We start from the raw sequence: 24289 nt of genomic DNA on the forward strand, positions 1-24289 counted from the left end.
TACATACGCTTCAGGTTACAGACTCCGCTAACCCAGAAATAGTGCTTCAGGTTAAGAACTTTGCTTCAGGATGAGAACAGAAATCGTGCTCTGGCGGCGCGGCGGCAGCAGGAGGCCCCATTAGCTAAAGTGGTGCTTCAGGTTAAGAACAGTTTCAGGTTAAGTACGGACCTCCGGAACAAATTAAGTACTTAACCCAAGGTACCACTGTATATGGTTCCATTGCTGCTGTTTTACTGTATGTCTTTTATTGAAATGAGTTTTATTTCCCGATTATTATTTTTGTTACACTTTTGCAAGTAGCTTGGAGACTTCTAAGGTGACTAATAAATTGAATTGGTGATGATTTATGTATTAAGTCTGAACTTCTGCTGTGACTTAGGGAGACATGGAATCCAATGGGAAATATATCACCAAGAAAGGCACTCGTGTGGATTACAATACTGGGCCAATTGTGTGGGGTGAGCCTGGAACCAATGGGCAGCACGCTTTCTATCAGCTGATCCATCAAGGTATGTTGGAAAGCGGATCCCATATTCTGAGCATTTTAGTAGAGCCTTCCAGAGTTGGAAGGGGACTTGTAGGCGGTGTCTCATCCAGGAAGGACAGTATAGGACAACCAGGCAGGTGCCTGGCCAAGCTGCACCTAATAACTTTCACCAAAGGAGAGCGACCCACATATCCAGACAGCTTATGCCACTGTCAAACAACTTCTTCAGTGTTGTTGATTTCCATGCCTGCTTTCCATAGTTAAACCCAGCTCAAGGTGGCTTACAACATCAAAAGACAGTAGTATGTAGTCATGATCAATAAATGAAAGCATCTCAGCAAGTATACAATTAAACAATCCCCACATGAGTCATAATAAGGTCTAACAATAAAAATACACAAGTATGAAACAACTGCAAAATTAAATCTTGACCCCCAACAAAAATCTGAGCACCAGCTTCTGTAGTAGGAGCCAGTCAGCCACACACACACCCATACCCCCCCCCTGTGGCCAGGTGGTAATAGACCAGTTAAAGCAGGGAGCAGGTCATGTAGGACTCCCAGCAAAGATCGTCTTCTCGTGTTTAGCTGAAATCTGCAAATTCCACATATTTAAAATTCATCTGGTTTTTATTGCTTATATCCCACACTTCCTTCAAGAAGCTCAAGGCATCATGCACAGCCCCCCCCCCCCCGGTATTACCCTCACAACAACCTTGTGAGGTAGGTTAGCCTGAGTGGGGGTTGACTGGCCCAAGGTGATGCAGTGAGCTTCACAGCTGATTTGGGGATCTGAACCCTGGTCTCCCAGGTCCTGACCAGACCTTGTAACCTCCACCAGTATACCACATTGGTTCACGTTCTGTCCTTTGGCATAGCAGAGAGCAAGTTGATGTATCTCAGGCACTTATTACTCTGACCACTGTAATAGTGCTCCAGTTTGATGTGAAGTAAGCATCTGCATAAGCCACTGTCAGTGTGTTGCAGCAGCGGAGATGCCAGGTCACTTAAAACTAAAGCAGCAAATTAGAATTAGTTTCCTACGGTTAGCCTTACAGAACAAGTTTTCTTAATGATCTCTGTAAAGTAACTTAACTGCATCAAGTAAGACTCTCATAAAACCTTTTTTCTTTTCTTTTTTGGGTAGGAACTCGTATGATCCCGTGTGACTTCCTCATCCCAGTCCAGACGCAGAATCCTATCAGGAAAGGGCTGCATCACAAGGTGAATGGCCAACAACCAATAGCATGTTTTCAAAGCAGTTTCTTGCATGTGGGAAAACTTGCATACCACGGAGAAAGCAGGTCCTTGCAAGAGATTCTTATTTGGAGATGCTTTCATACAAACTCAAGACGCTCCCTTATACAGTGGAACCTCTACTAACATACAGAATCCGTTCTGGAGGTCTACTCATGAGTCGATCCGGGTCATGGGAGAAGCGCCGTTCTGCGCGTGTGCATTTGGCGGCTGCGTCGTTCTGCGCATCTGCAGACAGCCACTTCTGCGCATATGCAGACGGTGGCAGCTGCTTCTGCACATGCACGAATCTTGGCAAACCCAGTATTTACTTCCGGGTTTGCCGCGGTCGCGAGTCAGATTGTTCGCCAATAGGGGCAGTGGTAAGTCACGCTTCTACTGTACTGAATCAGTTTGTATGTCTGTTGAGCCCAACCTGGACTGCAGCTCCTGCCAGCACAGGGTTTTGAAGCATAGCTGTGTATAAAACAAGTACATTGAACAAAATTGCTATTTGGCATAATTCCATGATATGCTACACAAGGTAAAATATATACACATGTATACATACATACATATGTATACATACATACATACATACATATGTATATATACATGTGTATATATTTTACCTAGTGTAGCATAGCTGGCTTGGCTCAGCTTCTTGCTTTAGTGAGCATTAAGAAATGAAGCCCAGTCCCTGGGTTCTGAGATTTCAGCATATGCTATCAGAAGTGAATAGGTTCCATCTTCCTTGTGTTAAAGGGAGGCAGTGGCTAGCAAAGGGACTTGGCAACAGGCCTCCAGCAAGAGATACATGTTTTTTAGCGCACTAGATATGTCAACCAGCTTACCAATTCCAGTGTGTGCTATCAAGTTTTGGTTTTGAGGAAGTGGGGTGGTGGGATGGAGTTGGGTGAATAATCACGGTTAAAAAGGCAGTTATCCTCGTTCCTTTTTGGATTTCACTTCCTTTGATCATAGTATTTGCAATCCTGCCCTAACCATTTATATTTTAATAGTAACTGAAATTGGCACCTTCCAAAATCTGGCAATTGCCAACATGGGCACTACCAGTAAATATTCAACTAATAGTTTAAAATGAGCATTTAAGTTGAAATAAATTCAACAGGGCTAGCTCACTTGCCTTTTTTTAGGTGTTGGCCAATAATTTTGTGGATCTCTGTAATCCCAAAATGTGGCAACTTCATTGCATTCCTACCACATGTGCAAGAAGTGCCCCTTAATTTTGCAGCCCTCCAACACCACAGGGTTTCAACTGGATTCATATATGCACCAGGCATAAAGGAGTAAGATGCCTTATCTGGAATGCTTTCAGTGCAATTTTCTTAAATGAAGCTGGGATTGCTTTGTAGGGAAATTTTGTCCACGTGGTATTCTAATCCTTGGCAATAGAAATAAAAATATTAATATGAACAGTTGTGATATGCAAATCTATTTTATTATGTGTGGTTTTTTTAACAAAAACATTTTTTTAAAAAAGGATGGAGAAAATCAGCAGCAGGGTATCTAAAATATGAAAGCGCAAACTGCCTCTCTGTCCTAATCCTGGTCACCACAGAAAATGACACAGGCCTCTCTCTCCTTTCCTGCTAGATCCTTCTGGCCAACTTCCTTGCCCAGACTGAGGCCTTAATGAAAGGGAAGACCACAGATGAAGCTCGTAAAGAGCTGCAGGCTTCTGGGCTGAGCGGGGATGCCCTGGAGAAGATTCTTCCACACAAGGTACCTCAGTTGCAGCAGCGTTTCAAGCACCTGGGTGGGTCACAGGCATTGCACCATGGTTTGCAACTGGGTGGATAAACTGAAGGCCAACCAGGGTGGCTCCCCTATGAGGAAAGGTTGCTGTGTTAGGGGCTTCTTAGAGGAAAGGTGAGTAAGAGGTGGCATGATAGAAGTTGATGGAATTATGGCTACTGTGGAGAAAGTGGGTAGAGAAAAGTCCTGTCCCCCAATAACCCCACAACTCAAGGCCATCCAATGAAGCAGAATGTTGGAAGATTCAGGACAGTAAAGAAATAATAATAATTTATTTATACTCCGCCCATCTGACTGGGTTTTCCCAGTCACTCTGGGCAGCTCCCAACAGAATATTAAAAACATCAAACATCAAAAACTTCCCTAAAGAAAGGACTTCTTCACACAGCTCAGAGTTAAACTGTGGAACTTGCTCCCACCGAAGGCAGTGGTGGCCCTGCAGTTTTAGATGGCTTTAAAAAACAGTTTTGGACAAATTAATAGAAAAGGCAGTCGGTGGCTATTAGCTGTCAGAGGCAGTAATGTTTCTGAATACCAGTTGCTGGAAACACTCTTCTTGCTTGCTGGTTTTTGATAGGCATCTGGTTGGCCACTCTGAGAATAGGATGCTGGACTAAGATACTGAGCCACCTACATGCAAAGACTCATTTGACCCTGCCTGTGTAAATTAAGTGAAAGTTTCGTATAAATGAAAGCTTTCACTTAAAAAAACAACTGTGGCCTGAACAGTCATCTGTTTTGAAGTGGTATCAAAGTATTTATTGTCTTTAGAGTCTTATGGGGAAGGCAGGTCCCTGCTCCAAGGACACTACAAATCTAAGCCTGTCGGTGACAGCCAGGCACCAAACAAGGGATGAGTATGGGTGCTTGAGCTTTTGCTTTTATGGACAGGAAGGACCCAAATCTTCAGACACAAGCTTGTTCAAGGGAGGATTTGAAGAAGTGGCACACCCTGTAGCTGTTACGGTTTTTCACTGGTGATTTGGCTGTGAAACAATAAGATGCATTATTGACAGGTGTCTGAAGAGTAGAGTGTAATAATAAGTGTTTATCTCTTGTGTTTCCTTTATAGGTCTTTGAAGGAAACCGCCCAACCAATTCCATTGTGTTTTCTAAGCTTAACCCATTCATTCTTGGAGCCTTAATTGGTAAACGTCTTACTCTTGAGTATTTGTATTCATAGGCTGCTTTGTCTTCTATGAGATTCACTATTCATCCTGCCTGTCTTCCTCTCTTTTCTTTAATCTGTTACAGCGATGTATGAACATAAGATCTTTGTTCAAGGAGTTGTATGGGATATCAACAGCTATGACCAGTGGGGGTAAGTCACTTTCATGTATATGGGGGGGAGGGGCTTTCCTTGCAAAATGAGCCTCTGCTTTCCTAGGGGGTTGGACTTAACTTGAAAGGAGCCAAGATCAGTCTAGGCCAAACTTGTTTCATAGTGGAAGAATAAGCTATTTGCACCTTGGCCTATTGCTGTAGCAACTTTGCTAAAGGATCAGCCAGGCATGTTCTTAACAGGTTGGACTGATCTTCACTGCCATCAATTGTGTGAGAAGTTTCCCCTTCAGACAACCAAGCTGCACTTACTGAAAAGCCTCCTGCTTTTTTTTGGTTATGCTTTTATAAATAAAAACACCCCAAAAAAGCAAAAGTTAAACATACATAGTTGGAAACATATACTGAAGGGAATATATTATTTAAGGGGAATAATCCCACCTTTATTAAGAAGAGCCTTGCTGGATCAGGCAAGGGGGTTCATGCAGTCTAGCATCCTGTTCTCACAGTGGCCACCCAGGCACCTGTGGGAAACATGCAAGCAGAATTTGAGCCCAAGAAACCCTCTTCCCCTCCTGTGGTTTCCAGCAACTGGTATTCAGGAACATTACTGCCTCCAAATTGAAGGCAGAGCAATATCCATCAAGATTAGTAACCGTGAAAATACACATTCAGGATTGCTTCTTCTAAGCCAGTAAAACTGTTCCTGCCAGTGTGGCTCAACAGCTAGCTAGCATGTATTTGGACTGGGAAGACCTCGGATCAATCCTTTGCTCAGCCACAAAGCCTGCCTTGGGCACCTCAGGTTGTACCGCTTACCGCCAGTTGTGTGGTTGCAGGCCTTGCTGATTTGCACCCATGCTGCCCTGAGCTTCTTGGAGGAAAGCCAGGTTAATAACCAGTGTCTAAGCCAGGCCTTTGGCCTCTAGCCTAAATCCATCCTTTTCCTTCCCTTTGTATGTAAAAACCAGCGTTGAGCTTGGAAAGCAGCTGGCCAAGAAAATTGAGCCAGAACTGGAATCTGATGCTCCGGTGACATCTCACGATTCCTCCACCAACGGGCTGATCAACTTCATCAAGACACACCGGGCCTGATCCGAGGGCAGGAGGGCTGCGTGCCGACGACAATCCAACCGCCAAACGCCCAGATCGATGTTGTAGTCTGTGCTTCGTTAACCACTCTTAACCGGAATAGCACCTTTTTCACCAGTTCTGGCCTCTCTTGTTAGCTGTTAACGGTTAGCCTTGTTGCTTTTTTGAGCGTTGTTGCAAACAAAACCTTTTTTAATCTTGTGACACCTGGAAAATGCTGTTTAGTTGCTGTTCGTGGCAGCTGAATTGTAACTGTTGGGTACTGTTCCCCCACCCACTCACTTCCTGCTCCAGCTCCACTCCGTATTGCCTAGATGGAAGCTGCACAACAGGCAGCAGCAAAAAAACCCCTTTGCCTGCACTGTATCTTGTGAAGCTGGTGCCATTGTGAGACACCCCACCCCAACTTGTACAAGATTATACCCCAGTTAACTAAACATGGCTGCTTTGTGTTTTTCTCCTTTTATTTTGAGGTGTGAATGTGGTGTCTAAGCACTTAATGGTTTTGTTGGCTCTTTCCCATGATATAGTTAACCTTTTGGTTTCACCCTGAGCTGAATATATACATGATACATATATGAAGGTTCTCATACACACAGCCATCAGGAGTCTTTAACCTTCGTGAAATTGTCTAATCCTCTTTTTAAAGCCAAGCAGATTTGTGGGAGCACACTATGCGCTGTTCCGAATCTTCCAGCATTTGGCTTCCTTGGAGGCCTATGAGTTCTCCTGTCATGAGAGGGAGAGAAAACTTAACTATTCACTTTTTCCTTGCCTTGCATACCTCCCATGACTCTCTTCTCTTAATTAAACCCCACGTGTCATGATTGTTCTTCATTGGGCAGTTGCTCCAGTCCCCTGGTGGTTTGGGTTCCCATTTTCTGAAGCTCTTCCAGCTCCACACTACCCTCTGCCAATTGTAACTCAAAGAGGGGGTCTCCTAACAACTCTCAGCACCCTTAACAAACTACAACTGTTTAAAGTTGCATGGTCCTGCTTGATGGGCCCTCATTCTGCAGCGGGGCTTGGGGGAAAATCCCTCAGGCCCATTCTGGCATTTTATCTAAGTGGTGCCATAAAGAACATGAGAAGAGCCCTGCAGCAGCTGGATCAGGCCAAAGGAGGCCCATCTTGTGCAGCATCCTGTTCTCACAGGGGCCTGCACCTCATGGGGAGCCAGCCATTTACATCTGCCTATTTTTGTGTGTATTGACTCACGTGGTCTTGTGATTCCTTTCTGAAGGCAACAGAAGTGCTGAGGAGGCAAAAGCAGGTAAGATAGTCTTCTCTGCAACCTGGTGGCCTCCAGATGTGTTGGACTAAATCTCCCATCAGCCCCAGGTAGCATGACTAACAGCTATGAATGATGGGAGCTGTAGTTCAAATCATCTCAAGGGTACCAGGTTGGAGAAAGCTGGCTTCTGGGCCCCTACTTCCTTTTTGTAGCCTCTCAAAATGACTTGAGCCACATCTGAGTTGTTTTTCTTCCAGAATAGCTGCTCGAAAAGCTCTTTCTCCGCTTGACACGCTCCATTCCCCTATCATGAATTAATTGCAGAGGAAAGAGCTGGAGATTAAGGGGTGCGTTATACAAACACCGCAGCTCAAGGATGGTGAGGCAGTTTTACTGCTCAATACAAACCGATGTACAAAGCTCATTTAAACACTTGGTTCAGTCAGACAAGTGGTTTTGCAGGCCTTCAGTGTGGTGAAGCTTGAACAAAGATCCACCTGGAGGCTGTGAAATTGAGAGTCCTTCCAACCTATACAACAATAGGTTTAAAATTTCAAATACTCTTTATGGCATATGCTTTTGTGGACTGGAGCCCACTTCAGATGCATGAAAGGAAAACGTACAGGCTTTTGGTTCAAAGCCCAAGGAGCCAGCACAAAACATTACAACCAAAATCTCAGTGCAGGACCATTTAAAATAGCAATTAAAATTACCTTCAAAAATTGATTGGTGATATCAACTTTGTAGGGAAAAGAGCAGCTAGCCCTCCATATGTTGCTGAACTAAAAATCCCAACATCTGACCATTCATGCTTGCTGGAGCTGTAGTGCTGTTCAGAAGTAAGGTCCATTGTGTTCAGTGCAACTTACTCCCAGGTAAGAGTGTATAGGGTTGTACCCCAAATCAGGACTAGAATGGTAAGCAAAGAAAAGGATATTGCTTGAAGTGACTGCTAAGGAACAAAGGGCAAAATTGAACCAGCCCTCCCACTCAAAATCACATTTTCTCCTTCCTAAGCAATATTGATGTTCCCTTTCTATGAAGGATGATTTATGCCCATGTCCTAGTACCTTAAAAGTGGTCAGTTTAAGTTTAACAGCCTTGGTGGTCCTCAGTGTCCTCCCCAAATGAAATTAAAACATTCCTCCTTGGCACCTTTCAGTCACATAACGTGTGCACAATCAAAGGTCAGAAAAATCTTTCTCGCTATCCCAGCTGTGCTGCATCTGCACCATTAAAGTCTCCCTGCCCCAAATTTCCATCTAAGATAAGCATTATAGCTGCCCACTGGCACTGTGAAAATAAAGTATGTGCGAAGGCTAGATGCAATTTCTGTGTGTGGAAGGGTTGCTTATGTGTTAGTTAATTTGGAAGCCCTTTGAAGAATTCTACAAAGGGATCAAAGACAAATGATTAGAAAGATTTCAGCGAACTGAAGAAAGATCGGACCAGATCAAAGGGAGCAGCTGACAGTTGTTGGCTTGCCATGACTGAGCCTGATTCAGCGGCTTGTTTTGTACCTCCTGACTTCTATATTCCTGATAGTCCTAAAACAGCATCGTTTACCGTACTATAGGAGTATATGCTGCTAACTTACGATAATATGTGTTCGCTCATTTGATTTCGCTATCAGTGAAACAACGATGGATGTTATGGAGGAAAAGCTAATTCTGAGTTACAGATAAGAACATAAGAACTGCTTTGCTGGATCAGACCAATGGCCTTCCTTGTTTTTAAAAAAGCTCAACTACTTTGACCTGAACCCCCCCAAAGGGGGTAGATCACTGCCAGTTTTTAATTCTGTGAGGAGATTGCAGACTCTTGGGAGTTGGCCACCCCTGGCCTAGCATCCTGGCCTCACACTGGCCAATGAGGTGGCTGTGGGAAACCAGCAAACAGGATTCAGGTACAAGTGCCCTTTCCCCTTCCTGTGGTTTCCAGCAACTGGTATAAGCATTACTGCATTTGACCATGGAGGCAAAATATAACCATCTTTGCTAGTAGCCATGGAAAGCCATTTGTCAGTGGATTTATCCAGTCCCCTTTTAAAGCCATTTAAAAGTGGCCATCTGAAAACAGAGGGTCAAGGGGAAGTAGGAGTTTTTAGTCTCAAATTAATGTCAGTTCTGGTATATATAAGGAAAAGGCATAATCAGGCAATCACATTTCACTTCATTCCTATACATTATGCCCTGCTCTCAAATTTAGTCATTTCCACTGAATTGGCTTATATGTAAAGTAGTAATACTCTAGAACAAAGGCCACCTTTCCCAACTTAGCACCCGGTAGCTGTTTTGGACTACAACTTCCATCAGCTTCAGCCAATGTGGCCATGCTTGCTTGGGCTGATGGGAGTTGTAGTTTAAAACATCTGGAGGGCTGGGCTGCTGTAGTCTTTAGTTATTAGTCTTCCCTTACCTGTATATCAACTTGGAGCATCGTAGGATTGTTGAAATTTCCCTGAAGAATGTGAACTACAGTGGTACCTCGGGTTACATACGCTTCAGGTTACATATGCTTCAGGTTACAGACTCCGCTAACCTAGAAATAATACCTCAGGTTAAGAATTTTGCTTCAGGATGAGAACAGAAATCGTACAGCGGCAGCGGGAGGCCCCATTAGCTAAAGTAGTGCTTCAGGTTAAGAACAGTTTCAGGTTAAGAACAGACCTCCAGAACGAATTAAGTTCTTAACCCGAGGTACCACTGTACAACAAATGTTTTGTACTACAAATAAATTGAATTGTAATTATTTTTAATTATTAAACAAAAACTACTTGGCTAGCACACAGGCATGCTCTGGGACTTTGCAATCAATTCTGGGGCTTAGAATTTGGGTAATTGGCTACTTTCTCTGTGGCGGCCCCTAAGCTGTGGAGCCCCCTCCCCACAGAGGTGCACCCAGCACCTTCATTATACAGTTTCTGGTACGAACCTCTTTACCCTGGCTTTTGACACTTGTTTTTAGGACCCATCTTATTTTTATGGTTGTAAGGTGTTTTAAACAATTTTGAATATCGTGTTTTAATACTATAACCCCCCCACCCAAGACCTTAGGGTGAAGGGAAGGCAATAAACAAACAAGCAGGCAAACGAGACGACAGGGGGCATGCATCTATAGGACACGGAGTTGTACAGTTTTTGGTCCGTTACAGAGAAGGTTCTTTAACATCCCTAGTTGGCCAGCCACCCCCCCTTTCTGCTGAGAAGAAAACTATAGTCCTACAGAATCTGTAACACTCGATGAAAGCCACATGAAGGTCCTTGATTAATTGTGGCCTGCCCTTGGTGGCATGGGTGACTGCAGGGTGACTGCAGGCCATGAGGCTAGGTGATACGATTGCCTCAGGTGGCAGATCCATGGAGCAGAAGATCTGGCCTCCAAGGAATGCATTTGCTGCTGCTGCGAGCGTGAAGGCTACTGCACACTCCTTGAAGGCCAGATTTGCTGCCTCCTCAGCTATTCCCCCCCCCCCCATGCCACCTCTACAGAAGCCTCCTGACAAATAGAAAGTGCTGCTGGTCTTCCACCCCCAGGAGGAAATGGGGGCTTTCCTTTGGGTCCCCTGGGTTCTGCACCTACCTGGTTTGATTCAGAGCAGGCCTGTTTCCTTCTGAGTCCCACTTCAACCGTCAGGTAAAATTGCTTTGATTTCCTTCCCCCACCTCTCCGATGCAAATCCTTATTCTCCCATTGTTCCCTGGCTGGGTGGTTCACCTCAGGCGGCAAAACGTCTTGGGCCAGCCCTGAGCAACTGTATGTGGCCAGTGTTCTGCAGTCATCTCAGTGGGCCAAGAACAGTACAGCCTACAGAACAGACTTGCTTTATAGCTACACAAGGCCACTGCCTGCCACAAGGAGGAGCATTCCAAGGGGAAAAGGAGCGTTAAGTGCAGAAGGGAGATAGAGCTGCAGGATGTATCTGCCGCATGGGAGTTAACTGATCGTTCCAGTAGGGGTCACCCAGAGACAGTGAGGAAAAGGACTGGCAGAATGATGGATGCCACAAGCATAAGGAAGAGGCGACCGCGAGGCAAACTGCTGGGCTGCCTTTCATTGGGGCAAAGCAAGCTATCAAGAAACATGAGAACATAAGACCAGTGGCCCACCTAGGCCAGCGTTCTCTTCTCACAGCAGCTGACCAGATGCCCACAAGAAGCTTGCAAGTACATGCGTGCAAGGAGCATTTGTCCTTCCTGTGGTTTTTAGAAACTGATATTCAGAAGCATTACTGCCTCCAGCTGTGCAGGCAGAGCAGAGCAATCATGGTTCCTCGCCATCTATATAGCCTCCACAAATTTGTCTAATCCTCTTTTAAAGCCATTCAAAGTTGGGAGCCATCGCTGCCTCCTGTGGGAGAGAGTTCTGTAGTTTAGCTATGCCCTGAATGAGGAAAGACTTTCTTTATCTGTCCTGAATCCTCCAACATTCAGCTTCATCAGACAGCTGGCCAGCTAACAATGGAATCCAATGATTTTAACCCTTGCTGGATCCAGGAATTAGAAGGGACTCAGGCATACAGTCTAACCCCCCACCCAGTGGGTGGCACTGTTTGCAATGGTTCCAGACCCACTTTGATTGTTGTTTTCAGAGGGTTGTGCTTGGGGAGTTTTGTTCAGCCACCTGGAGCCTTCAATGTGGGGCTGCCTTTGAAGACAACTAACAGCATCAGACACAGCAAGAACTCTGTGGTCAGATTGTTGATCAGGGAGGATGGTCCAAACACGCAAGTCCAATTCAAAGGACTGGTATTCACTTGTAAAACCTTATGCGGCTCAGAACCCCAATACCTCAGAATCTTGCGGAAGAGAAGAACAGAAGAAACAGGCAGCTAAAGAATGAGAAAGGGATAGCGAGAAAGAAGATGGTGGCAAAACCTCCCAGGTCTCAAGAGTGGGAGTTTGATGGAATGCGCCACACAATGAATAAGAGATCCAGCCATCTTATTCTTAATAGAAGCTTCTAGAACCATGTGCTTTACTGCTTCCTTAGGGACCCACATTTTTTCCCCTACAGCCAAGAAATCTCAGATCGCCGAGGCAGGGCTGAAAGCAAAAAGGTTATTAGAGTAAACTACCATATAATTAAGATAATTGTGAACAATAACATCATTTAAGAAGAAGGTGGGTTGGGTTACCACAGACGACTCATCATGCCGTCTGTCAATGTTGGAAAGAAAGAGAGACACGCATTCAGCAGGCAAGTCCAGGCAGCAGCTCTCAATGCTGGGCAGCATGTGAGGCATAGAAGGTTGGGCCCCAGATGCTGCCAGGTAAGATCAAACAACTGGTGGCCGGGGCGGGGGGGGGGGGAGCCTTGCAAAAACAAATTTGTCACAGTGGGGCAGAAAGTATCAGCTCCTCATGACTCTAATACAGTGGTACCTCGGGTTAAGTACTTAATTCGTTCCGGCGGTCTGTCCTTAACCTGAAACTGTTCTTAACCTGAAGCACCATTTTAGCTAATGGGGCCTCCTGCTGCTGCTGCGCCGCTGGAGCACAATTTCTGTTCTCATCCTGAAGCAAAGTTCTTAACCCGAGGTACTATTTCTGGGTTAGCAGAGTCTGTAACCTGAAGTGTATGTAACCCGAGGTACCACTGTACCACTTTCCTATCTAAGGCCCTTGGTGTGATTTGGGCTGCAACATCCATCCACTTGACAAAGGCAGGGCTGGTGGTTCTGCTAAGAGATCCTGGTGGAGGAGATTCTGAAGGTGTTTGAGGACAGGGATTTGAAAAGTCACCGAACAAGACCACTTGTTACTGCTCTTACCTTGCCTTTCGCAAGGGAAAGTCTCTCACACTCCTGTTAGGGTGCTCCTATACACTGGGCGTAGGTAACAGAAGATATCTGCAACACTGGATTCTGCAGGAAAGAAAATGAAATCAGGGTATATTATTTTGAAGTGATCTAAACTTTGCTTCAAATTCTAAAAAGACAAGTGTCGCTGAAGTGAGCCAAAAGCACTCTGTTTGCCACAGCTGCTATGCATTTCAAGACTTCTCAGTGGATTCTGTCCCAAGTCTTGCAGAATATCCCAGCCGCCATTGTAAGCAGCATTTAAATGTAATCTTTAACCTTACCTGCATCCTTTTTATCAGTCCAAAAATATCTGGAGCATCTATTTGTGAACCCTATTTGTTAACGGATCATGTTGTTTGATTAGGAGACACTTCATTGTTCCTGAGTTTTTGCCAAAAGAAAAAGGGGAAAAAAGGCACCTTTTGGGCCAATTAGTGTGAAGTCTTTGCTTGTTTAAGGCATCTCTAGTTGTTGTTTTTCCTGCTTCACATTCCTCCTTTTGCTCCCTGGCTACTTTTAAAAGCAGCTGAGCAATTGCTGCATTTCCAAACACAAAGGACAATAGCACTTCATGCACCGCAAAGGCCATTGGAGCAAATATTGATCAGGGGGCTTGAATGCCAGAAAAGCTTTTGCAGAAGGGGCACACCCAATATTGCTAGGAGGAAAAAAAATATGCAAAGTCTAGCTGATCACCTGCTGATCTAGAGATTCCAGTCTCTTATAAGTGAGGGCGTCTTTTCTAAAGCCAGAAAAATAAATCCTCTTTCTTCACCACCTCTACATGACTGGCAATGATCTCATTTCCTCTCTCCCCCACCGATATTTGCAGAGGTGGGTCAAAATAATACCACCCACAGAGATGCATCACTTTGATAATAAAGGTAAAAGGGAGGATTTAGGGATAAGCTGCTGCTGCTTTTAGTAGATTTTAAACCATGACTACCAGATTTTATTTTTTTTAAAGTCCCAGGTTTCCACAGAAGACTTTGATGTATGCAGGAAAGTCAAAGCAGTATAACTAGCTTAGCAGTTTAAGCTCTGAATCCGTTCAGATAATGAAATCTGGATTTAACTTTTATTTTACTTTTTAAGAATACTTGATAGGCTTCTGTCTTTAGGTGCATAACACCACACCTTAAAAATGGGCCTCATTACAATTTTGTCTCCTGTGGGGTGAACCTCTCTTCTTCCCAACTTTCAAAAAGCAGTTGCCAACAGTAAAATTGCTGGTTCAATCATCCCAAGAAGGGAGTTGGATAAGTGAGATAAATAGTGGTAACAAGAGATGAAGCTGCAGATCTTTTTGACAAATTAAAAATGAACAATTCACCAGGTCCAGGTGGCATCTACCAGAAAGTTCTTAAAAGAACACAAGATGTGAAAATGCTGATCTTCTAACACAAATATAAAATTTCTCTCTTAGATCAGCTTACATACGTGAGGACTGGAAAGTGGCCCCTGTAACCCTTTAAACACAACCACAACCACTGGCACATTTAAAAGTGTACAAAGGACAGCTGTTGGAGGGGTGTGTGTGGATTTGTGGGCGAGAAAAGGCTTGTACCATCTTTTCTGCTTCCTGATGCAGCTATGCCATTTATTTGCTTTTTAAAAAATAAAAGTTAAATGACAAAATAAAAAAGTGTTGGAGCAGCATGGCATGAAACACGCAGTTTGTTCCCATAACCAATCAATTCCTTCTAGGTAACACACTATAAAATCAGAAGTAACTACAAAATGTCTTTATTGAAAAAAAAAAAGCAGATTATAACATCTAAGGTTAAATGAAATTCTGACTTTTAATATTAAAATAACTTAGGACGATAGCAAGCAGCTTCTTTAGATAAATAAATCTACATTTCCCAACTTTAATTCTTCAACAATCAAGGAAACCAAATGACAAGACAAAAACCCGGCAAGTCAATCTATGTACTAACTAAAAGGCCGAAGGTTTTAGAATGATATATACAAACAAGGTTAAACTAACATATTTGCAGCATGTAAACTAGACACGATATACAAATTGGGCATTTAATATATTTCCTACAAAATAAAAATCAACATTGGTCCAAGTTCTTGGAAAAAAACTATATTCTTTTAAAGAAAATGAAAATAATTCTCAAGAAAAAAACTTAATTTAAGTCAAATTATATACTCTAGTTATGGCATTAGTTGCATGATGAATCACAAACTTTCCTCAGGGCATGAGAAAGCAGCTTTTGTGTGCCTTCTTCGAGCTTTGGTTTAAATTCTTGGACTTCTTGAAATTCTGAATTTCAGAATGTGCACCCTCTATTTTTAAGCAATTCTCATTTCATTCAAATTCAAAACTACTTTGGTCTTTCCTTTGGAACCTTATAATTTTAAGGGATATGGTGGAACTTCCAAGTAGGCTGTTCTTTTGCATTTTCCAACAAGAGAGAAATGTGGAAGGCAAAATTCCTGCTTTTTTCATTAATGCAAAGACTAAGCAATGAAAGTAGAAAGAATAGGAAAAATCACCAATAAATATTATGGCACAAATGAAAGAAGTGTTCCATCCCTGTTAAATAAGAATTCTCTCGAAGCAAACATAAAAAGCTGCCTCAAACTCTTTGTCCCTCTAATCCAGCCTTCTGGTCCCCTCCAGATGTTGGACCATAACTCCCATCTGGAGGGCACCAGGTTGGCAAAGGCTATTCTAGTTCAGTGTTGCTTCCTGACTGGCAGGAATTCTCCAGAGACACAGGGAGACACAGGCCTTTTGCATCACTTGCTACCTGTTCCTTTCAACTGGAGAAGTCTGGGACTGCCTGCACACTGAGCTATCCGCACCCCCCCCCAAAAAAACTTGAAGGGAGTTTCTTTTTATACTTTCCAAGGAAAAGAGGTAAAACGTTTCACTCTAATTTTCAGTGCACACCATTTCAGAGTCGCTGTGGGAAGCTTTCTGGATGCTTTCTTCTTAACAAAAAATAATTAAGGAAATCTAAACAAGCTCTGTTTTTCAAAACGGAAAGAAAAAAGTTGGCAAGACACAGCCCAATGAGCCGTGATCAAATTCCGCTTTCTGTGGAAAAACAGTTTATGGAAAATGACTGCATTCTGGACAGGGCAAACTTGGTCTCGCTAGAAATAAAAAGGTTCAGCATCTATACAACAATACGGAACTGCGTAAAAAAAGGAAAAAGAAAAAAAGACCTGAAACATTTTTAACAAGTGAAATTAAATACTCCATTCCAACGGATGTCAGTTTAGAACAGTAAAAACAGTAGTGTATGTACATAGTGTGGATGTTGTGCTATTCACTGAAAATTAAGGCAGGAATATGAATTAAAAGGTTTGCCACTAATATGGTCAAGGCACTGGGTAATAAAGACTTCCCTGACTTGGTGGCCTTCAGAACGACTGCAACTCCCATTGTGGTTATAGGGTGGGAAGAGAGGAAGAGAGTTAAACGTAAATGATGGAAGGAGGTTGGTTTTAGGTGGACTGGCCCCAATCCAGAGAATCACAGGGGAAAAGCATGCACAATGTTGAGCGTACACAGCAGGGATAACCAACACAAATGCTGTTGGACTACAATTCCCACCAGCTCAGGTTAGTATGGCCAATGTTCAGGGATGATGAGAGTTGCAGTCCAACAGCATCTGAAGGTACTTCCATGGCTACCTCTGATGTTCCGAGAAACAAAGCATGCTGTACAAGGGATCCAAATACGACGAGCATCCATCACTCCAGGTTGTGGCATGTACTAGCCTCCACACCCCATGAAACAAGCTGGGCCCACTGGATCAAGACTGTTGCTTCCCAAACCAAGAGGGCCCAAGCATTATCCTGCATCTGTTCAAAAAGGCACCATTTCTTCCTTGCTGGAGAGAGAACAGGTATATTTTTAATCCATTATACTTTATAATATAAAAAGGGCGGGAGGGAAATCTCAAAACTGTTCCTTTGCCATTTATTTTTTCCCTGTATAATTCCAGCAAAACAGTTTGGCAACCTTCCTTGACCGATGCCTTTTAGGTTTTGTTGGACTAGAACTTCCATCAACTCCAGCCAGAGCAGACGTGGTGTGTGAAGCCTGCTTTGAGGGGTTCGGTTTGGTTTGCTTTCAAAGTATGACACTGGTGTTCTGTTGGCTGTTGTGGCTGACAGCTTGAAAACTGAAATTACTGGAGCATACAACTGTTTACAGCAGACAGAAATCTGGCCCCCGCATGTAAAAGTGAAAACCAGTTAAAACATGCTTAAGGTCGATAAAGTCTTATGAGTCTACAGAGTTCTGGGTGTTTTGTAGGAGCTCAGGCAAAACAGGAAAATATGCACATTTCAAGGAACTCTTTGTGTTTGTTATTAAGCATCGTTTTTACTTCCGCTTGGCCTCCAAGGACATCTCCAAGTAGGTCTGCACATCATAAAATTGTCTCTGGAGAGGCAATGGGTAAAGACTTTCCAGGTGGATTTGGTGAAAATGAAAATTTCAGCATGCCACTGGCAAATCTATCAGTGACTCCCATCTTCCGCCACCCTGTTTTCCAGGGTGATTGGTTCTTGTTACTGAACTGTCCAAACAAGCTGCTCTTGCCAGACATTCTAGGCGATTACACAATGTTTAAATGGCCTTTATTAAATGTGGCATGACCCCACTTCAGCCTGAAAAAGCAGTGGGGTGGGAGGAGGGGAGAGATGGAGCAAATGCCCCTCGGGGCCTCCTTGGAAAACTGTTTCTTAATAACCTGAAATCAGTTTGAAAATGCTGGGGATTCAATCATTAATAATTTGACCTCCAGTGTTGAGCTTATCAAGAGGCAAGCTGTAAAAATCCAGCATGGAGGAAACCAATTCAAAAGGACCTCTCTGGAAAAAGAATGTCCGCCACCTGCAACTGAAACCACACCATAAATCTGCTGCCCTTAAAAACACACACACACACAACAAAGGCAACATATAATCTAGGACAATTGCAAAACAAGTAGAATTTTGCATAGTCAGGAGGACTGAAGTTATTAGCTGAAATTGGTGTAAAAGCCTAAGAGACTGACGAAAACAAAAACAAAACACACACACCAGAATTTGAGGACCTGGGAAGCCACCCCTAGTGGCTGTTAATTTGCCACTAGTAAGCAGGCAGTGATGTCCAGAGTGCCAGGGCCAAGTCACTGTGAGGAAAGACATGTTAAAACAGGAGACTCTCATTCCTTGGTTGCCTCTTATTAGGCTCGAATGAGCAAGGGAGCATCACAAGGCAGGGCAGGAACATCTCAGCTCTTAGGCAGCCTTTCAGGTTTCTGCATCCCAACACACCAGCCTTCCTCCCAGACGTTTTAGACTACAACTCCCATTGGTCCCTGCCAGCACACCAATAGTACTATTATAAGCAACTATGCCCATAACTATATAGCTGCCTGCCACCTCAAGGAGGCTATGAGGTCTCAACCTGCCCTGCAGTCTTGGACTATGCTGTAACTGGATCCGGCCTGCATCCCTAAACTGGTAAAATAATGGGCACCAGAACTCCCACAAAAGGGATCCCAAACATCTAGGAAACCCTCTGCAAAAATGCTTGTTGCATCGATGATTCCTCAGTGGGTTCAGTTCATATAATATTCTACAAACAGCTTCTTCCACATCTCTCTTGTTGGCACTGTATGAAAGCACCATGGGCTAAGGACAATGAATTTCTCCCCCTCAGAACAACTTCTTTCTCTTAAGTCATATTTAAATCTGACCATGACTAAAAAACAAAACAAAACCCAATCCTCGCCTGCAACAACCACCCAGACCCTCATATTGTGAGGTCATTTCTCAAAACGCCTCAAGCCAAGATGCAATGAGACCCAGCATAAAAATGTAGCATTCATCCGCTTTCTCCTGCAGCACTGCTGCAAGCGGTTAAGATTCTTGCAGGGACCCAAACTACAATGGGACAAAACTATGACGAACGGATGGCCCTGCCTAGCATAGCACAGAAAACAACACTTTTCGCTGCACTTTTACAGTTACATCCACGTGGTGCATCATTTTTCAAGTACCCAGTGTCTTGGGAGGAATTATTTAGGCACACACTCTGAGAGGCGCACCTCTCTTTTCAGTCTCAGAAGCAATAAATAAACTTGGCTGCTTTGTCTCTTAAAAGAAGAACTGTGAAAATCTTCTCCCGCCAACAACAGCCTCCCTCCTGGTTGCAATTTGATGGGGTGCGAAACACCTCAGAGTTCTGTAATGTGCATTGGGTATCCAGGGGGAGGGTGGGGTGGCACTGTCATACTGAGGCGCCTGATGTGACAACCATGGCAAAGCAAGTGCCCCTCTAAAGGATAACAACGGCGGCCTTCTTCGTCATTGAGCTGGAGTCCACAGTCCTAAGAGGAACAAGAGTATGCACATGTTAGACAGCTGGGGAAAACTCCTAAGGAAAAGAACCACATTTAGGCAGCCCTCACCAACCTGGTGGCTCTCCAGGTGTTTTGGACTACAACTCCCAACAACCCTTGCCGGCTTGTGGCATGGATACTTGAGAGGATGTCTTCTCCCACATCAACCATACACCAAGCTCTATCTCATAGTCCCTTCTCCAGATTCTCCTGCCACCTAAAGGGTGGAAGCAGTGCACAGAGCCTTTTCAGTGGTGGCTCCCAGCTTCTGGAACTCTCTCCAGGGAAGCTCACCTGGCCCTATCTTAATGTTTAAGTGACTGGCAAGGCTGCCCATTTCATTTCCTCAGCCTTTTATCCTTTGATGAATTTTTGCTGCTGCTTCCAGTGTTGCATTTTACTGCTGTAAAGTGTTTTCCTGATATAGATTACTGTTTAATTGTGTTTTAGGAGCTATTGTAAAGCACCCTGACATGTTTTCTAATCGAAATACTGTAAAAATAAAAATGGCGGACAGGTAAGGCACAAGCGCCAAGTTGGAGAAGGCTGGCTTCGACCAAGGCCAAAGAGCCCGCATTACTCAGCATCGGAGAAGCTCCAAGGTTTACCTCACAATGGTAACACTCCACGTGGTAATCCCTGTCCATCGACACCACCCGGATGGTCTCCTCGGAACCCTGATTTGAGGAAGGTAACATGTAAGGTATGGCAGAATTCTATAATTTCTCCCTCAATGGAAATACGCCCTCAGGGAATCCCATCCCCATTTTTATTTTTTATTTTTGCAACTTAACAAGAAAATGTCTCTCCACTTCACCCACTCTTTGCTTCATTTGGGGAGGGGGTTTCTGGAGGCTGGCTCTAGTGGAAGCAGAATTGTTCCATTTTATTCCATTCTTCTGTCAGGCAAGGATAATTCCTTGCAAAATACAGTGTACAACTTAAGGCTGAGGTGCAGACCCCCCCCCCCGCAGAATTAGAGCTTTGTTGGGGCACTCAAGAGGGAAGAAGGGAGAGCCCCATACACCAGCAGGTTGTAAAGAAAATGGAACCTACAGCTACACACATCTGGACAGCAGCAAATACTAGAGTCTCGGGGTGAGTGGGGAGAGGCGCTCTGCACCATGCAGATATTTTATCTGCTGGTCTAGGGAAAGGTTATCATACTGTTTCACAAGTCTCACATAAGAGAACCACCTAACAGTTTGTGCCCAGTACGTTGCTGACTCTTCGCCAATGATCCAGGAGTGGCTTTTAGAGAAAAATGGAACTGATGTTCCTGTGGTTGACTGCTATCCAAGTGCACTTACTTAGGCTGCACACATCTACTGGTAGCCAGGAAAGCATGTCAGGAGCTTGTAGTCAACACATTCGACATCACCAGCAATAAGCAATTCTGTTCAGCACATTGTATTCGTTTGCACAACCACGTAATAAACAAAAAGAAACTCAACGAATACTCTCTGGCTGTCAGTTGTAGCTCGGGGCTTTTTGCTTCAGACAATCTGATATGCTTATGGAGGTGAGGAGCTAAATCTCATGGAGGAAGAGGGCGCATTTTTTGTTTAAAGAACAGACCCCTGCCAAACAGTTCCAAAGTCAGCCTGAGTTGAGATGTGGTCTCAACAGGTCTGTAGACAACGTATTTTCTTTGCAGTTCAGGAGGGAGCAGATCCACCTTAAAAGCCTGTATAATCTCTGCCGTGAACAGACAGATGGATTTTACTAGAAACCTTGCTAACCTACCTTTGAGTGAGTCAGGGAAGGGGATGTGGAAGAACCTGCATTTGAGACAACCACATGTCGCTTGCTTCAAAGTAGCCCTAGAATGATCTCATCATCTTCATTGTATGTGTGCGAGCCTCTTAATTCTATGTCAGCTAAGTTCAAACAACACTTTTAAAGTGTCGCCTTCTTAGTAAATTTAAGGAGGCATAGGGAAGGCTGCAAAGTATATGCAAATGGAATACCATACCTGTGCTGGTAAAATGGGCTGGTTACAGGAAGCACATTTTGGTGCAAAAACCCTAGTATGAAAAGAGAAAGTATGTCACACTCTTGTTTAATAAAGAAAGCAAAATAAAACTAAGAGAAGGGTGGGAGAATATGACAGCATTTTAACTACAGCTAAAGTTTGGGGTCCCTATAGCAGAAGTCTTGCTCAAGCAGTCTTCTCTTTTGGTTCAACTCCCAAATACCCAGTCGAGGAGGCACCCTTTCCCTTATTAATAAATTCACAACGTATCATCACTAAGAGCAAGCAGAATTTCTCAACCTGTAAGTAGGTGTTGGGCCCGCCAGATGTTGTTGAACTACAACTCCCATCAGCCCCTGCAAGCATGGCCAATGGGCAAGGAAGATGGAGGTTGTAGTTCAGTGACACCTGGAGGGTCAGAGGTTCCCCACACCTGTTTCAGGGGCTGGCATTCTAAACTTTTATGAGGCACTGGGTTCAATAGTTTAAACTGGCCTCCCCCAACCAAGATGCTTTTGACCACAACACCCATCAGCTCCAGCACTGTATGGCCATACTAGCTGGGGCTGATGAGAGTTACACTCTAAAACATCTAGAGGACCCCAACTTAGAGTAGGCTGGCTAGGAACGTAACAGACTGCTGGATCAGGCTGTTTTTGGAGTGGTCAACCAGGACCCAGCCACCAGTAGCCTTAACTTCCATTAACTGGCCAGTCCTCTTTTAAAAGCTATTAAAGTTGATGGCCATCACTGCATTTTGAGGGAATAGGGGTGGAATTTCATAATTTAACTATGTATTATGTGAGGCAATGTTTCATTTTATCTGTCCAGAGTCTTCCAACATTCTGCTTCATTGGGCATTCCCAAAAGTTCTAGTGTTGTGTGAGAGAAAAACTTTTCTCTAACCACTTTCTCTACACCACACATAATATTATACACCTCTAGCATGCCTTCTCTCTAAACTAAAAAGCCCCAAATAATTTAATTAACGCACACACATTGGAAGAGGTGGGGAAACCTCTGGTTTGGAAGGGGTAAACTTGGCTCACCTGGTGTTTGGCAGTTTCTCCCAAACCACACAAAACCTGCCCCGCAACTGACATTGCATGTGTTCTTTCTGAGCAGAGACTGAAAGGAGATTGTACAGAGCCCCCCCAGGGAGCCCCAACTTTGGAGGTCTGATACATCAAGCCCTTCAAAGACCACTGATGCTTTGCCTCCTCTTTGGCACAGACAAAAAAAACACCTTTAAAACTGGAGCAGCCAGATGCTATTGGACTACAACTCCCATCATTCCTAACTACTGGGCCATGGTGGCTGTGGTGGATGGACATTGTAGTCCAATAACATCTGGAGGATATCATGTTGTCTCTCCCTAATTTAAAAGGGTGCATTCAAGGCTCAGGACACCTCCTTGTTTAATGCCAGCCTGGCATTCAAGAGCATCTGCTGGAATGTGCAAAATTATTGCAAGGCCTTCTTTCCCTTCGCCCCATTTACTCCCTGGCATTTGAATTTGATTTAACACTGGATGATGCTTTCTTCTCAGTGCCGTTTTGCAATACCTGAAAGCAACAACCAGCCCTTCCTCATCTCATGCACAGTCCGTCCCCCCTCTTCCTCGTCCCCCCCAACATACAAGGTTCTGCGTTCTCACGTGTGATAGTCTTTCACACAGTAAATATTGTTCTCCACATCTACAGTGAACGGGACGCCATCTAGACATTCATTGCAGACCACACAGCGGAAACAGCCAGGATGGTAGGACTTCCCCAAGGCCTGCAAAATCTGGAAAAGAAACAAAGACAGCCCCAAAATCAATTCTCATCCCCTTGGAGGTATATTAACTACACAACAGCTACTACGAACTGGGTTGGCATTTGGGGGAAGAGCAGCAACACAGTGGTGAAACATCTGCTTAGCGTGCAGAAGATCCTAGGTTCAGTCCCTAGGTTTAGAGCTGGTGGTGTTCCCTGTCTAACCAAGTCACTGCCAGCCAGTGTTGGCAATACTGAGTTAGACCAATGGTCTGATTCAGTACAAAAGCAGCTTGCTGTGTTGTTCCCCTGCTTTCATTGAGCTCTTCACAGTGACCCCAAGGTCTCTGTTCTAGTCAGTTACTGCAAGCTAAGACTCCATCACTTAATATGTGAAGTCTCTCCTCTCACCGCCTCCGCCAAAATCCCAACAACATGAAGGCACCTTACTCTATCTTGAAGTATTGTTGGCATTTCAGAAAGGAAAGGAAACTTCTTAAGGTGTGTGTACATGTTTGGGTGGAGGGGAAGTAAAAGAGGGGAATAGAAACCACACACCCCTGCCTAATAAATTGCACATTTTAGAAGCCTCTCCTCTTACCATTTCCATTATGAGGTGTCCACAAATGAAGCACTTGTCTGCAGTTTGCTGAAAACCTGAATACTGTTCAAGAAAGAAAGGGAGGGAAAAGGAAAGATGGTTACTTGCTCCCTTCCTCTCTCTTGCTTGTTTTGTTTTACCTCCCAAAGCTCCCCACTCCAGCAATAAGGTAAGCCGGCCAAATCTTGAAGGGCAACTGCCAATCTGGAAACATGGATGCAAAAGAAGAAGAAGAAGAGTTTGGATTTGATATCCTGCTTTATCACTACCTGAAGGAGCCTCAAAGCGGCTAATATTCTCCTTTCCCTTCCTCCCCCACAACAAACACTCTGTGAGGTGTGTGGGGCTGAGAGACTTCAAAGAAGTGTGACTGGCCCAAGGTCACCCAGCAGCTGCATGTGGAGGAGCGGAGACACGAACCCGGTTCACCAGATTACGAGTCTACCGCTCTTAACCACTACACCACACTGGCTCTAAACACTCTAAAGCCCTCTAAACACTCATCTTCAGAGGGAGAATAATTATTCTGAGATTCTGCAAGCAGAAATTGACCCTTAATGCAGAATTATGATATTGAAAAAGCAAGTTTTTGGTACTTTTGCTTAAGGGGTTTCTTTGAAAACACACAGGAGGTAACTCCAAAGGTAGCTGATATAGCTTGGAAATGAAGAAGAGATGGGCAG

The 24289-nt window shown here is 44.1% G+C and overlaps 2 protein-coding genes and 1 long non-coding RNA gene across 5 annotated transcripts in view; 2 read left to right on the forward strand and 1 right to left on the reverse strand.

The window, feature by feature from the left end:
- GPI (glucose-6-phosphate isomerase) overlaps positions 1-6314 on the forward strand; it is a 33966-nt gene extending 27652 nt beyond the window's left edge. For both annotated transcript variants that reach the window (XM_083452906.1, XM_083452907.1), the window contains 6 exons: positions 383-512; positions 1637-1713; positions 3343-3471; positions 4577-4652; positions 4759-4825; positions 5757-6314. In XM_083452906.1, coding sequence (XP_083309032.1) covers positions 383-512; positions 1637-1713; positions 3343-3471; positions 4577-4652; positions 4759-4825; positions 5757-5880 — 603 coding nt within the window. In that variant the 3' untranslated portion in view covers positions 5881-6314. The remainder of the gene's footprint in view (positions 1-382; positions 513-1636; positions 1714-3342; positions 3472-4576; positions 4653-4758; positions 4826-5756) is intronic.
- The window catches only part of LOC310683259, a 179570-nt gene that overhangs the window by 40302 nt on the left and 114979 nt on the right, over positions 1-24289 (forward strand). The gene's annotated exons all lie outside the window — the stretch shown is intronic.
- WTIP (WT1 interacting protein) overlaps positions 14645-24289 on the reverse strand; it is a 58657-nt gene continuing 49012 nt past the window's right edge. For both annotated transcript variants that reach the window (XR_014514314.1, XM_083452910.1), the window contains exons 4-8: positions 23607-23669; positions 22906-23036; positions 21249-21300; positions 19882-19950; positions 14645-19261 (exon numbers count right to left, since the gene is read on the reverse strand). Coding sequence is in view for 1 of the 2 variants with exons in the window: in XM_083452910.1 (XP_083309036.1) it covers positions 19109-19261; positions 19882-19950; positions 21249-21300; positions 22906-23036; positions 23607-23669 (468 nt within the window). In the remaining variant the exon portion in view is untranslated. The remainder of the gene's footprint in view (positions 19262-19881; positions 19951-21248; positions 21301-22905; positions 23037-23606; positions 23670-24289) is intronic.

This window comes from Podarcis tiliguerta (genome assembly GCF_965153285.1).
Source record: "Podarcis tiliguerta genome assembly, chromosome: 8".
NCBI lineage: Eukaryota > Metazoa > Chordata > Lepidosauria > Squamata > Lacertidae > Podarcis > Podarcis tiliguerta.